Below are 17,741 nucleotides of genomic sequence, written 5' to 3'. Positions count from 1 at the left end.
AATCCATGCAGACATCAACATATCCATAGGTAATGTTTGAAAAAAAAAATTGTGAAATGAAACTCTTCCTAGTCCATCAATATTTTTGTGTTAACAGATCATAAGATTCATACCCATAATATGATTACATAAAGAATTGGTACTTCAGCTTAAAAAATATAACAAAATATACTGATATCTTCCGTATAGAATTTTAAATTTAAATCCAAGGTTTTTATTGGCACATTTGTCAATCAACTAGAAAATAAAAATGTTATTTTCCACTATGAAAAAGCTGTTATCCAAACCAAAGCAAAACTTGTTTTATCCGCTCATAAAAAAGATATTATTACTGGCAGATGGGTATTATTCATCATTTTCATATATTTATATCTCGAGCACTCATAAATCACTAATGTATATAGTCAGCTGAGTTAAGATTAAACAGTGTACTACAAAGTTAAAATGTTAATAAATTATCTACTATACATTTTTGCAACACTTTTAAGGGATCCTAATCGGGTCGGATTTTGATTCAATTTTGACCCGGAAATCTCAATCGGATCTTTCCTTAAATTTTGGCAAAATCTACTATACATTTTTGCAGCAGTTTTTGGGGTACCCAAATCGGGTCAAAATTTGTTTAATTTTGACCCGGAAATTTAATGTTTTTGACCCGGAAAAATCAATCTCGGATCTTACCTTAATTGAGCATTTTACCCGAAATCTTTCACCAAATGCTTCCATATTTGCTGCTACCTACATTCAAGGCTTAAATGATTAAGTTTCTCATATTTGAAAGATTTAAAGATATATAGAATATATATAGTTATAAGAAATTGATCCTAAATACAAAATGTTTCCTATTAAAAGGCGAGATAAACGATTTCATCTAGAATCTGTATAACTAATTGATCTTATATACAAAATGTTTCCTAGAATTATATAAATATCAAAAACGAAATTATTAGTTTGAGTTTAGGAAAATATCAGCCGTATATATCTTTTAAACAAACCAATATTCTATAATTAAATTGTTTCCTATTTAAATGGTAAAGATTTTGAGTCCATTAATATTTGTTTCCTAAATAAAATGAACCATATCAAATCGACATTAATCAACAACTGATTTTTAAGTAAATGACTAAAGCATATTCTTTAAACATGCTATATTCAATTCTTAATTTCTCGAAGATATCTTGACATTTATTTCGGATTTCTTATTATGTAAATGTTAGTTAATGATATCTAACAAATCTGGCTTGATCACAAAGCTATTTTCGAATTTTTATAAAACCTAAGGCCAAGAGACTATAACCTCTATAAATAGGTTTTCGATAACAGAAAATTATCACATCAGCAGAGATTTTACCTTTTAACACAATAAAAGAAGACTTTTCAGAAATCAATGGCTGCTTCATTCTCCAATCTCATAGATTTGAGACTTTACAAAGCTTCATGTGCGTCCAAGTTTAAGATCCTGCATTCATGGATAATATACTGTCAAAAAGGGAGACTCTTGATATGGTCTAGACTGATGAGGAAGTCAGTTTTCATGTACTGAAATTTGGTTCTAAACCTTTTTCTTATTAACTAACTTGATATGTTATATGTCTTAGGGAGCAAAGACAACTCTTTTAAACTATGATAACTTGATCTGCATACGAGGAATACCGAGAAAATCAGGTAGGTTGCATCTATCTTTTACAAACTATGATAATTTGTTAAATCATGTTAAGCTGTTGATGGGATCATGATGATCTGTGTTACCTTTTTTGTTGTCTCTTCTCATTTTGCTTATCTTACTGATGTTTCACAATGAAGATAAGCAAATCCGTGTAAAAATCTTGAGAATCTGGAAGCAAAAGGGAGTTCAAGATGAAGCAATCGAGTTATAATTCCTTGATGATAAGGTACTATAATTAGCTAGCAAAAATCTTATTCATCTTTTTTATTTCTACATATATATTTAGCGAGTTCTGTTTTTATTTGTTTTAGATTCAATATTACTAATGGGGAAGGTTGTTCTCAAGTATCTTTGATCCACAAATTCCAGAATTTACAAGATTAGGCAAACGTAACCTTATTCTAACCAAGGTAAATAATTAGTGTTGGGTGTTTGACAACAAGAACATCATTTAGTTTACTTTAAAAAAATAACAATACTTACTTAGAGCTACTGGATTGATTGTTATCAAGCATTGGCCTATAAAACTATAACTATAAGATAGATGCATAAACGGATCCGAGAGAAAGAGATTACCATTTCTTGCATGTGCTAATTATATTAGAGTTATTAAATCAACTGGCCAGAGATTTTGAGAACCTGAAATTGAACAAAGACAACGCCTGTTAGAACAGGAGATTATGAAGCATCTTATAAAGAAAAGTCCGACCAGAGAGACTTAGAACAAAAAAATTGAACGAAGTGGTTGAGAAATCAGAAACCAAAGATTCAACTAAGCATGTGATCTCTTACGATTAAAGTCAAATTGAATGAAACAACGACGGGTAGTCTGAGAAAATATATCCCGTCGTTGCAACGACCTCTCCTCCCGCATATAGGATGATCTTCTCTGTAATAATCGCTTCCATATTGATTCAAATATGTCGATGCTTTGATTCGGGAGGCTGAACTAACTGTCTGAAATCGAACAGCAAGACTTCGCCAATCAAATCCCCATCGAGCTTCTGAAATGCTTCAGACATGGTTCTCTGTTTGTCCTCCTTCAACCTCCATTATCGAATCTTCTTCTCTGTTCAATCGATTCATCATCTCAGCCTCGAGGAATCCGTACATGATTACTCTCCTTCTTGGGCCATCTCTTCTTTCTAGCCACCATTGGGCTTTTTCTGATTCAAAATTGGCTCTCCTTCGAAGTGTATTGGACTACGTAGCCATTGGGCCATGTAACATTTTAATTCTCATGCTTTTAGTAGAATATCTTTTATCCCAACAAAAATGTAGTAGACTAAAATATTTTACATTATATTAGTTTTGGTATAATATACTCCCTCTGTATTTGAAAAAATGTCGTTTCAACTGTTTTTGGGTGAATTAAGAAAGGGCACAGAATTACAAAACTAACCTTATGAGAAACGATTATTTACAATTATATTTTTGGTATCTGTAGTTTTGGTAATTTAGACTGATTAATTATGATCAATTAATTGGGGGTAATTTAGGAAATTTTATGCAAAAATTGTTAAAATGACAACTAATTAAAAACACAGGAAAAAGGCTAGAACGACATTTATTCAAATACGGAGGGAGTAATATTTTTTTAAACGGGTTCTTTTCATTATTTTAAATATATATCACTAATCTAAAGATGAAGTGGATCAAATAAATATATATTTTTAAACATATTATAAATATTTATTATATCTAGCCTAATTATTTATTTCGAGTAAAATAAATTATTTATTTCATGAAATACATTATTATATTTTGAATCAAACTGTTATATGATTGTGTGAACCATTTAAAATAAAAAAATTTAATTTTATTCGAATGATATGTTTTTTAAATAAATGTATTATTAAAAAAAAATAACAAAATGATGTTTAATTTCACGTGATGGGTTATATGGTGATTGGTAAGACGGGTTGTGGCAATATTAATACGGAACGGTATACCACGGGTGAAATTCTAAAAATAATAATCAAAATACATTTATACAATCTTAAACATTAAACAAAATAAATAATATTAACAAAACAAATATAACTTAAATTTTATATTTTTAGTTATAAATAAAATTTACCTGCTGTGTACCTAAAATCAAACATAAGTCTATACCAATAAAACATTAAAAAAAAAATTAATACAACAATAACAATATATATATATATATATATATATACATACATACCCAGTGGTATACCAAAAATCTATATAACAAAAAATATCATAAGTTTATAACAAAAAGTAATTCAAGAAAACAAGATAAAAGACAAAATAACATTAGACTACATAATCTCGGAAATTTACGACTAACTACAAACCGTAGATTATTAATTATCTTTTTTTTTTTTTCGATAACCGAGTGTCCTGGCCCCACCGAAATGGTCCAGACTAGAGACCGAACCCTTACGGCACGGACTCGGCCGCGATTAATCATCTTTTTATAATCAACAAAAACAAAAACAACAACAACAAGAAATACTATACACAAAAAATTCATCAGTTTCTAAAAACTAAGCATAAATAAAAAAAAATTAACCCGCGGTGTACCGCGGGTCATATCCTAGTTTAAAAACGAAATTAATTAATAAAATATTTTCTCAATTACTTATTATATCTAAACTCTTTATTTATGGTATATTATTTATGATTTTTATAGATAAGGAAATCAAATATGATGATTTAATGCTAATATAACAAATTTGAGCTAATTTCCTAAAACCTCTCTACCTAATTTATACATAAATATATGATTCTCATTTCACTTTTATTTGATCTTATATTTATATTATTTGAATTATTATAAAATATATGTAGTTAATAAAACCTTAGATTTTTTCCTGCATATGCTATGATTCAAATTTTTTGAAACGGACATATATTACTTAATCAATGAAGAAAAAAAGTATGTGTGTAATATATATAAACATTTTTGAAGAACAAATTTGCGCATTTAATTAGGTCGTTTTTTTTCTGACCCGGAATTGAATCATTTAGATCTTTCCTTAATTTCTACAATTATCCAAAGCGGGACCGTATACCACGGGTGAAATCCTAAAATTAACAAATCAAAATACAATTATTTAGTATTTTAAGATAAAATTATAAATTGTTTTTACGGGTTGGTCCAAAAACACACACTAATTTAAAAATATATATATATATATATATATATATATATATATATATATATATATATATATTATGGAAACCATTTGAAAGCAAACTTTTAAATTGACTCGAATTATATGTCTTTTAAATAAAAGTGTTATTAAAAAAATAACAAAATGATGTTTAATTTCACAAGACGGGAATATATAGTGAGACGGGTTTGGGTCGATATTAATACGGACAATATACCACGTGTAAAAATCCTAGAATTAACAAATCAAAATACAATTATACAATCTTAAACACTAAACTAAACAAATACAACTTAAAATTTTCAATTTTATAGTTACAACGCATGTGATCCGCGGTATACCAACAAATTATATTATACACAACAAATTCATCAATTTACAAAATGATTAAAAAATCAAATAATTAACCCGTGGTGATATCCTAGTATGATCAGATATTTGCGACTTATATAAGTATTTTGGAACTGAATATGCGGAATAAAAAGTTACACATGCGTAATGAGCCAGAAACACCCTCCTCGACTTACCTTTTTAGCTACGTCTAATCCCGTAATGACACGTGTCCATATACCGTCGCTTACTTTAATTTTATTTTCTGAAACAATGAATACAAGACTTTCATAAGATAATGACGAAACTAACCTTCATGTATAGGCCCAAGAGCCCGTCCATAAATATGAACCTCCTACAATGCAATTCTCCCCTTTTCCCCTTCTACTCTCTCTTACGTCTACGTTTTGAGATAATTAAGTTCTCTTTCGGTTTATATTTTGAGAAGCATTACTATGTCTACAATTTCTCCGGTTTTTTCATCTGAGCCGGTTTTTGCCAATCATGTACCGGCTTTGGAAACTGGATTCACCCCATGGGACGCATCCGATCTATTCTCCTTCTTCGATTCACCGGTTAGTCCCATGGAAATGAATCCCGGTTTGGAAAAAACAAACCCAAGTCAAATTCAAAACCAAAGTTATTCCAATCCCGGTTTGAAAGATAAACCCTTGGACTGTACCGGCTCGAACGATGTCGATGAGCGGCGAAAGAAACGTAAATTATCAAACCGGAAATCAGCTCAGCGGTCGAGGATCAAGAAACAAAAACACCTAGAAGACGTGAGAATCGAACTTAACAAGCTCAAGATCGAGAACCGGGAACTAGAGAACCGGCTCCGACACGTTTTGTATCATTGTCAACGTGAACAGATGGAAAATGATAGTTTACGGTTGGGGCTCCGTGTTCTCCACGAGAAACTGTTGAACTTACGACAAGCTTTGGTCATGCGCCAAATCCAACAGAGCTCAACGTGTGCTACGTGGTCATGTATTAATAGCCTTGTTTGAAAAATCGCTAGGCGCTAGTCGGGCGTTCGGCATGGGCCTAGCGATTAATCGGAAAATCGGATTAAAATCGGGGATTAATCGGGGATTAGTTTTAGGGTTATTTTAATATTTTTAAAACATATTAATCCAATATTATTTTTAAAATTGCAGTAAACACATAAAAATGTATTTTTGAGACAAATATTTATGATTTTTATTAAAATATGAACATAAATTATTGTAAAACATTACAAACTCCCAATTCAAATGATTGAATAACAAAAATAAAAAGTTTTTTTATACTGGCAATCTAAAAATAATCGGGGTATGTAAGATTAGGCGGGGAATAATCGGATTAGGCGGGGAATAATTGGATTAGGCGGAGAGTAATCGGGTGACTGATTTCTTTAAGGGATTAGTCATTAATCGAGGCGGACAGGGTGAGCCTAGCGATTAAGCGGGGAGTAATCGGGTCTAGGCGGGGATTTTTAGAACAATGATTAATAGTACCGTTGTAACGGTCCTACAGAATCCATCGATAATATAAGAAATCACGTAATTTAAGATTTAAAAACATAATATGCATCGTTTTAGACCAAGACGTATCATGAGATACTAGGAGTCTTTTTTTTTTTTTTTTTTTTTTTTGATAAAGTACTAGGAGTCTTTTCTACTTCTTTTGTAAACAAATTCCGAGAAGCAATAATTTTACTGATCATACGCTATAGTTTTATGAGGAAATCATAATATTTTGTTATACAAATCTTTCTCTTTTTATTTATTTTATTTTGTAGACGGGTTATCATATCGATAAGATAATCACTTGTCACTTAATTCGCCTCAGCTTTATATAAAAATCAGAATTCGTGGATCAGTTTGGTTCAAATACACCTCTGAAGATTGATTTCAAATGTTTAATTAAGTTTTCTAATTTTTATCACATAATCAAATTTACTTTACTTTTGGAAAGTCACATATAAGTAAAATAGGTTGAGACAACGTCGTCATCCCTATCCTATTAGCTTTACTAAAGTTGTGAGTGCATATGTTTCATTTTTACTAGCCATAGCGATTCACATGCTTTATTAATGTGCAATGTATACAAGTTTTTTAATATGTGGATTTGTTTTCTTACAAAGTTAGGAGATCAAAGACAGCGATATATGGTTGGAAGACTTCATCGGTCTACTAGTCACGTTTTCATGTCTTGATTAGGCGCACATAGACCATTTGTTAAATTAATCCTCCTTTTGGAATCATTACACTTCAGCTAGCGTAAGTAACGTTATCACATCAACATGATCTTTGAGCATGAAAGTTCGACGTAAAAAGTTGACAAAAGGCACAATGGCTTCAGTAGATAAAAAATTACCGTCGTAAATAATTGTTAACAAGCATTTATTTGAGAGATTAAAGATAACTAATAGATGATATGCTGAGAAAAAAAGAGTAAACCGTAGTCTCACAGCATCACTTCCATATGTTCGATCTTTAGTATCGATTTAATGGAGTAATAGTTTGTAGGTTGATTACATATAACAATAAGAATTACTTAAAATGGATCAAATAAAGACAAATCTTTGGTAAATGATAAGTTGTAAGAAAGTCCAAAAGGTTCTAATAAGATGTCTTAATTAAATTCGTTAAGAAAGAAAAGCAAAAGTTAACTTTCAACAACAAATCTATATATCTCTCTTTTTATTTTCTTTTGAAACGAATCTTCCACATTTTGGGTTGCAATATCGTCCATCCAGCCAATCAAAGTGTCTCTTAATTCTAGTGTTTGGGAGAAAAATCAAGAAAAAACTAGCGAGAGAGCCTTCCACAGTTTCATTTCAGTTCTGGTGAACTAATAAAGGTCCACAAATACAGGCCCATTTATGTAGTGATAAGCCCATAAAAGTCCAATGAAACCCTAGCTCTAGACGACTAGAGTCACCGTCGGGTATATATATATATAGCCACTAAACACTTCTTCTCTACCTTGCAACTTACAAATTAAAAAGCTACGCCTCCTTTTATTCTTTTCTTTCATTTAGTTATTATTTCCGTTTTTTATTTTCTTTCTTGATTTATGTGATTTTATTTGCCAAACTTTGATCGGAGAAGAGAGCGATGATTATAAAAAACAAGATTAAAATTCTGATCTGCTCTATTACTGGGCATGATAGACTCATATACACCCATAGAATATGAGCTCTCTTCTCAATCAACTATTTTTGTTTCCAAATCTCTTTATCATTCACTAAGTTTGTTTGTTCCCTGAACCAATAAAGGGAGTCTGGATTAATTAAACAACTTGTAATTTCATCAAATTAATTTTGTAATTGAACATCCGAAGAGTTTGAATTGTATTAATAACTTTATTGTTAATTATATATTAAAAAAAAATGTTGGATAAGTTATACCCCGATGGGAAATTAAAATGTGCTTGTAAGCAGAACAAGGCAAATCGTGGGAAATAAATAAGTTGACGTTTTGATGAACTTACGAAGAGAAAAGAGACTGTACACGACAGTTTGACCTATCATATGAATAACCTGTAACGAAATATTTTTTTTCTTGCAATGGACTTATAAATAAGAACAAGACTATTCAATCAGTATTCACTATTTCACTTGATCGTTTACTTGTCCAAATTAAGACCAAGACATGATTCACTTGATTGCCTTGTTTATAAGATGTTTCAGCCAAGTTTATCTATAAACAAAGTGAAGAACATTTCAATCTCCAAACTACAAAAAAGAAACGAATTGGAGCTTTATCTAGTGGTAGACAGAAAGAACAAGAAAAAGATGATGAGTCCATATTGGGGCAATGTTAACTAATAAGGTTTCTAGATAATAGGCCCATATAAGAACCAACTTATATTAAATAAAAGCCCATAAAAGCCCAAATAAACCCTAACCTTAAATCCACCGACACATGTATAAATTTACCCAAGAGACACACCATCCTTCTCATATTCGTCTCCACCACTCTCGTCTCACTCTGCAACTCAGGTAAAGCCTGCCTCCTATTATCTCATGTTCCATTATTTTGTTAATTCTAATTTGAAATATTAATTTCGTTTCTTCTTCCTCATATTTCTTCAAATTTCTATACTAATTTACTGTTATCTATTGATTTCAAAGTTTTAAATTTTTTAGAGGCGGTGATGACAAAAAACATTTCTCGATGCTGAAACTTACTCGAGGGACCAATTCACTCTTGTAATCTTTCATGATGCTTGTTTTTATGCGTGTCTGAGCCTAAAAATCTTTGTGATTTTTTTTTTCTGTAATGCTTTTTCTCATTTATGATTTGATTATCATAGATCTCAATTTATGCTTGAATTCGTTTTTATTTTTCAATTTCTAATTAGAGTTTTGCTTCATTTTCATCAGCCATGGAAGAAGCAGATCAGTTATGTTTAGCTGCTAAATCAGGCGACTTGAAAAAGGTTCAAACTTTAATAAACTCCGGCGCCGACCTTACTCACTTTGACAAGGACGGTCTAACGCCGTTAATGCACGCCGCTAAAATCGGAAACGCTGAGATAGTAACGGCCTTACTCGAATCCGGAGCTCCATGGAACGCATTAACTCCATCAAATCTCTCAGCAGGAGATTTCGCCATGGAAGCAGGACACCAAGAAACCTTCGATCTACTTCTCAAAACCGGAATCCAATCAGAGCTAATCTTAGGAACAATCGCGAGAAACCAAACCAAGAACGAGTACTCTAATCAAGAATATCTTCAAGATCGAGTTAGTTTCAGTGAAGACAAGTTAATGGATAGCGAAAGCAAAGGTGTGATGATGGCTTGGGAAAAACCATTAATGGAAGCTCACGCTAAAGCTATTTGTATCAGTGGTGGTCACATTCTAAACGTTGGATTCGGTATGGGACTTGTCGATACAGCGATTCAACGATACAATCCTAGTAAACACACGATCATTGAAGCTCATCCTGAAGTTTATAAGTGTATGATTGAATCTGGTTGGGGAGAGAAAGAGAATGTGGAGATTGTTTTTGGAAGATGGCAAGATGTTCTTGATAAGCTTGATGATGATTCGTTTGATGGGATCTTCTTTGACACTTATGGTGAGTATTATGAAGATTTGAGAGAGTTTCATCAGCATCTTCCGAGGGCTGTTGAAGCCTGATGGGATTTATTCGTATTTCAATGGGTTTTGTGGGAGCAATGCGTTTTTTCATGTTGTGTATTGCAATTTGGTGACTTTGGAGATTGAGAATTTAGGGTTTAGCACTCAGTTGATTCCATTGCCGGTTAAGGATTGTCTTGGGGATGAAGTTTGGGAAGGTGTCAAGCAAAAGTATTGGCAGCTTGATACTTATTATCTCCCTGTTTGCCAGTTCAGTGACTGAAGAAGTTTTATGAAATTCAGCAATCTTGTGATGTTGTAATTTTTTTTGTTCTCATAAAAATTAGAATTTTGTTCAAATTAGTGTCACTGAATCGAAGTAGAATCTACAAGATCTCAGACATATCTTTGAACTTTGAACCTGTATTTATTGACAACCAAATGCTAACAGTAATAAGATCTCATAGTCATGTGATGGGATCCAAAAGCCAAACTAGCTCTGTTACAAAGATCATATAAAAAGTCCTAATAAAAACATGTTGCGCAGAAGCTTCAGGTTTTCTACACGCTCTAAATAGGTGAAGACATAGTTCTCCCCACATTGAAAGGCACCGTTTGATTGAACGGGGACAACACAATTTCATTTGTCGGAGTGTGGAGGCCCAAAGCTTCGACAAGCAATGACATCTCGCTATAGATTTAGATGGCAATCTCGAGAGTATCTCGATAATGAGATCAACTGGGAGACGTTTCTGTGCCGTGTTTTCATGGCAGATACACCGCGGTTAAAATGGAAACTCTAGAGAGAGTCATTGTAGACGACGGCAATAAATATGGGTGGAGAAGAGTTGCGTTACTTTTCCACTGTTATTTGTTAGTGAAAATAAGGTGGACAGTAGTACATAACATAAGATCCCATGACTGTGAAAATACTCATTGAAATAAGATAAGGACAGACCCATAGTAAGTACATAACATAAGATCCCATAGTCATGTGATATATAAAAACCAAGAGCCAGACTAATTCTGTTACATAGATAATTAAAAAATGTTTTGCAGAAGCTTCACGTTTTCTACATGGTCTAAATAGGTGAAGACTAAGTGACCCTGAAACGCTTCCATTCCTTGTATTTCAACACTTATCATCGTCTTTTTCTCAATATTGAAGTAGAAGACGTCGAAAGGCACTGTTTGATAGCACGGCGACAACATAATTTCGTTTGTACGAGTCACTCCAACAAAGCGTAAATCGAGGGTTCCAACCATATCCTGCCACCAAGCGGGCAACACGTATATAAGCTTCGACCATTCCTGCTTTTCAGCATCTTGTAGAACCCACAACTCAATAGTTTTACTACGTCCATCAACAAAGCAATCCCTTTCAGAAACAAGTGAAGCTAATTTACCATTGTAGTTAATAAGAATTCCATCATGCGCTGCTTTAATGAAATCTTCCATGACAGTAATAAATCTAAACTTCTCGGGCCTAGCATCGAAGCAAACGATAATGTAATCCCCTGAAGACAAATCGATCGCTGGATAATACAAAACACCATTGATGCATATCTCAGACAATCCAGGAATATGAGGTATGGAACATTCAATCATTCTCCATGACAGTTCTCCAGTTCCTAGTGTCAGAACTTGATGCTCCTCACTTTCATATGACAACAATACCTTGAACTGTTTCTCAACCGGTTCATACACGAGAAAGCTCATCGCCCCAATACTCGTCGCTGGTTTAGGTAAGTTTAAGGTATGTCCAGTACTAGGATTACATATCACTGTCCCTGTTTCGTTCGTTTCCTTACGTTTAAAACAGATCAAGCCATTGACAGGACGAGAAATTTTAGAACTTAGGGAGAAATTCATAAGAGAAATGGCGGAAGAGTTCTCATATGGATTTTGAAGCTGAGGTGACGAGAAGAAGAACAAGTTACCATTTTTTTTGCAGCAGAACAAGAGTTGCGGTCGATGCAAAGATCTGGTCAAGAACAACTCCGTGAAATCTTGTCGGCAAATCACGGAGCCCCAAAGCTTCGACACGCAACGACATGTAGCTATAGATTTCGCCTGCAATCTCAAGAGTATCTCGATAATGAGATCAACTGGGATCTGGACTGAGTTTTCTATTCCATTCGGTGAGGTCTTCTTCCTCCTACTGCGTCGGGTGCTGATGGTAAGACGGTCCTTCGAAACATTTCTCCGCCGTCTTCTCATGGCGGATACACCGACGGTTAATACCCTAGAGACAGAGTGTTCTTGTAGAAGACGAACAGATTTGGGGGAAAATGAAAATATCGAAACATTTCTCCGGCGTGTTCTCATGGCGGATACACCGACGGTTAAAAGTTAAAACCCTAGGGACAGAGAGATCTTGTGGAAGACGAATCAATTTGGGGGAAAATGAGAAAATCGAATGCAGCAATTTCGTAATTTTGTTTTAATGGACTTGGATTTGAATTGGGCTTTCAAAATAAAGATGGGCTTAATACTAAACGACGTCGGATAAGTTCTCGGTCCTTTATTCGCCACGTGTTTTAATTTCTAGCTGATCTAATTTTTTATTTTACTCTCGTCTGAATTGAGTTTATGATTTTGGTTTCTGACTCACCAATGGCGATTCTCTCTCTACGATCTTCAAGCTCATTGCCACTCATTTGTTCCACGATTTCTCCTATGTGCTCGAAACCCCTGTCTCAATTACCATCGAATTTCTCATCCTCGATTGCTTCGGTCCCTTTCACCAAATTAAAATCCAGTTACAGTTCCGTTTCACCGATTAGTAGACCCCGTATGGTTTCCGCGAGAGCTGCCACTGAGTCCATCACTGATTACAGAGAAGATATCGGGGAGATTCTCGGAGATGTCTCCATCTTTACTGCTTCAGGGCAACGCGTGCAATTCAGTGATCTCTGGGATCAGAAAGATGTATGTTACAATGCTTATGAAGAAGACTTCTTTTGATTCTTTCGGATTTTTGCGTTTGATTTGTGTTTTTTTTTTTTTTTTTGTACACAGGGAATTGCTGCCGTTGTACTTTTGAGGCATTTCGGATGCGTTTGCTGGTAAATTTGATTCAAAACACTTGGGGAAATTTTCTAAAGTTAAGTATTGTTGCAACACTAATGAATTGGTTCTTGTATATGAAAGTTGGGAACTTGCTACTGCTTTGAAAGAGGCTAAACCAAGATTTGATGCTGCTGGTGTTAAATTGATAGCTGTTGGTGTTGGAACTCCTGATAAGGCTCGTATACTTGCAACTCGGGTAATCTTTCTCCATTTTCTTCGATATATATACCATCTTACTAAGTTCATGGATATGTTTTCTTGGGATGTACGTTATGCTGGCTTGTTCATTGGGTTGTTTCCTTGAACTCTCACGATAAGAAGTTCCCAGGAAACAACTATGTCTCTTTTCTGGAAAAACCTTTTGAACTTTTCATGAGAAGAACTTGCTTTTGATTTTTATGCTATGCTCTAGTGGTTTTCCTCTATGATGATAGTAGTACTATGTTTTCTAGCCATGAGTCGAGGATGAGATCAAACCGAGTCTTCTCCATATCTCTCAGTCTATCTCACTTTCACATTGCATGTACAAAGACCAAACATTAGTTAGTTGTATCACTAATGGTTATGGGCTTTTTGAGTTTGTTTGGTGTCATTGTTAATTAAAAAATCAGGCTAAGATTGGGCTGAGTTGTGTGAGATTGTTCTCAAGCTCTTTAGTGATACAATTTAGTCGAAGTAATTGTTCATTGCTTGGTCTTTGCAAAATCTGCAACACGAACATGGGAAGAGGGTGAGAGATCGAGAGATATAGGGAGGATTTAGCTTGATTTCATCCTGCATTCAAGCGCATTCTCATGGCTTTATATAGTGTACTTTTGGAGGCTCATAGCATAGGATCAGAAATACCAAAAAGCATAGCATAAACCAAAATAGTAAGTTCGAAACTTCCCAGAGAAGTCCTTGTATTATGGGAGCTTTTCCTGTAGTAAATCCCAAAATCTAGAAAGGTGACAGAGAAATAAAAGGAAACTGCGTAGATTCGAAAGACTCAACACCACATGCTTTATTGTTTAACCGAGATACTGAGTCTAGATTGTTTCCATGTTTTAGTTACCTTTTCCCATGGAATGTCTTTATGCGGATCCTGAACGCAAGGTAACACAAAACAAACATACCTTATTATAAATATATATTTTATGTTGAAATGGTGATTGAAGTTTTGAGAGGGCTATTCGTAAATATGCAGGCATATGATGTTCTTGGTTTATACTATGGTTTAGGCCGGACTTTCTTCAATCCAGCTAGCGTATGAACCGCCTCAAACATTTGTACCGTTTAGTTGTATATACTATTTTCACATCGAAACATGATAGAACTTTCATTACTGCAGACCAAGGTCTTCTCAAGATTTAACGAGATTCGAGAAGCTACAAAGAATTACACCATAGAAGCCACTCCTGAAGACAGAAGCAGTGTGTTGCAACAGGTTCTTTTTTTCTTTTTCTTTTTTTGTAGTTCTTCACAAGACAAAGATTTATCTGCTTTTATTTTTGGTTTGATCCTTTGTTCTGTCATCTTCCCAGGGAGGTACGTTTGTGTTCAGAGGCAAGAAACTGTTGTACGGTCGAAAAGACGAAGGCACTGGAGATCATCCATCTCTCGATGATGTCATCAATGTCTGCTGCAAAGCCACTGTTGCTTGAAACATATTGGATCAAAGTCTCTGGTTTGTCTTGATACTTAAAATCACTGTATATTTGTAGCTATGAAATAGTGTCTATGTTTCTTAAGTTTTGGATAAAGTATCAACACTCAGAAGTAAGAGCAACATATGTCCAAGTCCAATCTCTCTCATATAGATTACTCGCTGGATAAGCTCATTTAGATTTGCTAAGATGTCGACAATTCATTGAAACCACACAAGTCTTTTCTAATGTAAGACAAGACAAGACAAGTGTTTGGTTTGTTATTAGAATAAAATTTGTCGTTCTCACTAGTGCATAGAAATTAAAAAATGTTTGTATTTATTTGAACTCTGCACTACCCCTTGAAATAACTTGTGGATATATCACACCACATGTTTATAATACTTTATAAAGTTGATTTCAAACATATCTCTAAGTACGTCTTAGACATTTGTGATATGAATCTTCTTTCTAATAGTAGTATTTAACTATTTATGTTGGAGAAAGAAAGAAGAAGAAGGAATGAATAATATCATGACGCTACGAATCATACGATTATAATAATACTGAATTCAATACCTTATGTCCTAAACTCCTAATGTAGTCAAGCAATTATAAGAAAATTACGAATGCGGTGTGACATGACTAAGCATAAACATCTTGGTCTATTCCATATAAACTATTTTAAAGGCTGAAAACGATAAAAACGCAAATCTTGAAAATGACTATTGTATTGTATTTGTATCGTATAATACAAAATTTCGTAATTAAATCAATTTTTAATCCCAAATGGACAAATAATTTTTTTAGAATGATCTATAGATATATGGTAAACCGCATGTCAATATTTTATAACAAAAAAATCAAAATTTAAGTTGTATTTGTTTTATTTAGTGTTTAAGATTGTATAATTGTATTTTGATCGCTAATTCTAGGATTTCACCTGTAATATACCATCCCGTATTAATATCGATCTAAATCCGTCCCACTATATAACCCCGTCCCGTGAAATTAAACATCATTTTTGTAATTTTTTTTTATAAAGTTCAAATATTTCTAATATTTGAAACTTCATAAAAGTTTTAATACGACCCAAACTTCATAATTGTATTTTGATTGTTATATCTAGGATTTCACCCGTAGTATACCGTCTCGTATTAATATCTTTTATAAATATTTATAATGTTTAAACTACTTATAAATTCTTATAAAATTCAAATATTTATAATATTTGAAACTTCATAAAAGTTATAATATTATAAATAATTAAAACGTTTAATAAAGTTAGACTTTTTTATAGTTTGTATTTTCGTTTTTTATTTTTTCTTTTAAGTTTTTTAAAAATCAATGCTATCAAACTGTAGTTATCTTATATATATATAAAGATTATCATTAAACATGAAGATTTACCTAGAAAAAATAGGGTGAATAAAAAAAACTAACCATATGAAAAAATCTGACGTAAATTTAAAGCATATACTCTTGATAATGGCAATCATCAATGGGTTGCTCATCTTGTATAGGATTATCTGCGCAAGACATCAAATATTTATTAAATTCATGAATCAGAAAAATGAAAGTTCATATAACAAATAAAGATTGGAATGGGTAAGAAGAGGTATTTGTTTGATGAGTCTTCTAGTCGAGTAAAAGTGTGGTATTTATAGGGTAGGTAAGCATCTAAGTTTATTGTTAAGGTAGTTTGATAATATCTGGGAGAGAAAGTAGAAAATCAAAGATATTATATACAACGAAAGTTTAGGATATGTTTAAAGAATGATTAGGAAATCGTTATATAACAAAATTTATTTGAAAAAGATTGTAAATGATTTGGTTTTGCAGAGAATCTTAAAAAAAAGCTAAGCAACCATTTAAAAGGAATATAGCCGATTAATGTGGTAATTAGTTTAGGAAATCACATTAAACCGAATTAAAAAAATAATTAGAGTCATAACTTTGTTTCTTAAAATCAAATGTTAAGAAAAATATCGAAGAGTATATAATTATGGTATCATCGTTGAGATTTTCTTGGGCGGGAATTATGGATTCAATTAGAGAAGAGAACCATATAATGGAAAGAATTTAATTAGCCATAATTATGTTTTAAAAATATTTTATTGCATAATATAAAGAGAATATAGATGATATATGGTATGGATGTAATTAGTTAAGATGGCATAAATATTCGAAAATCATCTCGAGATAAAGAGTAATATAGCCTATTAATATGGGAAGAAGTTAAGGAATAAGAAACATAAATATATGTGTAATTATCTATATTAATGACGTTTTTTTGGTTAGAGATATGTAGAATTAAATGATAATTTGGTATTAATTAAATGCTATCAAATATCTCGGAGATTTTATTTTAGAAACTAATCGTGGACTAAGCAGAGATTTTTGCAAGATTCGTAAACGGAAAATCTTTAATGCTACTATTGATAAAAAGGAATAGAACCAATTAATGTGGGAAGTAGTTAAGGAAATAAGATTAAAACGAATTGTATGTTTAATTTAGTCTTAAATGTCGTTTTTATTACAATATTCCTTAAATCTCTTATTCTAGATCCGAATAGGTTTAAACCGGGTAAAACCCGGATCCAAATGATTAAAAGCAAAAAAAACCTGTAAAAATGTATATGTAGATATGAGTTTAATACCATTAAATTAATCAAAGATTTGTAATCATAATTGGAAACGAATAATGCAGTAAATGCGATTTAGTAATGTTGTAAAGAATATGCCATTTATGTAGAATGATTGTTGCGATTAGTTTCCAATATAGTTTTATTTTTGGCACAAATTTACTTGCTACCATGATTAGCAAGA

The 17,741-nt window shown here is 32.7% G+C and overlaps 4 protein-coding genes and 1 long non-coding RNA gene across 6 annotated transcripts; 3 read left to right on the top strand and 2 right to left on the bottom strand.

Moving 5' to 3' along the window:
* Positions 1-598: 598 nt before the first annotated feature.
* LOC110225085 lies at positions 599-2,957 on the bottom strand. Of its 2 annotated transcripts, XR_002329495.1 has the most exons (5): positions 2,459-2,957; positions 2,243-2,305; positions 1,750-1,834; positions 1,352-1,459; positions 599-738 (listed from the first exon to the last, which is right to left on the bottom strand). It is a non-coding gene; the product is annotated as an uncharacterized LOC110225085 (long non-coding RNA). The 2 variants fall into 2 exon arrangements; XR_002329494.1 differs by lacking the exon at positions 1,750-1,834 and having other exon boundaries at positions 2,459-2,955.
* A 2,637-nt stretch (positions 2,958-5,594) lies between these two features.
* Positions 5,595-6,149, top strand: LOC9302766 (basic leucine zipper 4). The gene has a single exon (XM_002866648.2). The coding sequence runs from the start codon at positions 5,595-5,597 to the stop codon at positions 6,147-6,149; it is 555 nt and encodes a 184-aa protein (XP_002866694.1).
* A 2,775-nt stretch (positions 6,150-8,924) lies between these two features.
* LOC9301058 (protein arginine N-methyltransferase 2) lies at positions 8,925-10,665 on the top strand. The gene is given in 3 exon segments (XM_021029498.1): positions 8,925-9,130; positions 9,515-10,260; positions 10,262-10,665. Coding segments are annotated over 2 exon segments (981 nt in total). The 5' UTR covers positions 8,925-9,130; positions 9,515-9,516; the 3' UTR covers positions 10,499-10,665.
* A 453-nt stretch (positions 10,666-11,118) lies between these two features.
* On the bottom strand, positions 11,119-12,674 carry LOC9302765 (F-box protein At5g65850). Its single transcript, XM_002864936.2, has one exon. The coding sequence runs from the start codon at positions 12,541-12,543 to the stop codon at positions 11,257-11,259; it is 1,287 nt and encodes a 428-aa protein (XP_002864982.2). The 5' UTR covers positions 12,544-12,674; the 3' UTR covers positions 11,119-11,256.
* An 80-nt stretch (positions 12,675-12,754) lies between these two features.
* On the top strand, positions 12,755-15,223 carry LOC9302764 (thioredoxin-like protein AAED1, chloroplastic). Its single transcript, XM_021029501.1, has 7 exons — positions 12,755-13,146; positions 13,237-13,283; positions 13,369-13,483; positions 14,338-14,382; positions 14,474-14,533; positions 14,618-14,713; positions 14,811-15,223. Exons 1-7 carry the CDS (start codon positions 12,808-12,810, stop codon positions 14,928-14,930), a joined length of 822 nt encoding a protein of 273 aa, XP_020885160.1. The 5' UTR covers positions 12,755-12,807; the 3' UTR covers positions 14,931-15,223.
* The last annotated feature ends 2,518 nt before the right edge of the window (positions 15,224-17,741 follow it).

The sequence above is a fragment of the Arabidopsis lyrata genome (genome assembly GCF_000004255.2).
Source record: "Arabidopsis lyrata subsp. lyrata unplaced genomic scaffold ARALYscaffold_8, whole genome shotgun sequence".
Classification (NCBI taxonomy): domain Eukaryota; kingdom Viridiplantae; phylum Streptophyta; class Magnoliopsida; order Brassicales; family Brassicaceae; genus Arabidopsis; species Arabidopsis lyrata.
Note: the sequence above shows the minus strand (reverse complement) of the source record. Positions and strands in the feature narration are given on the sequence as shown.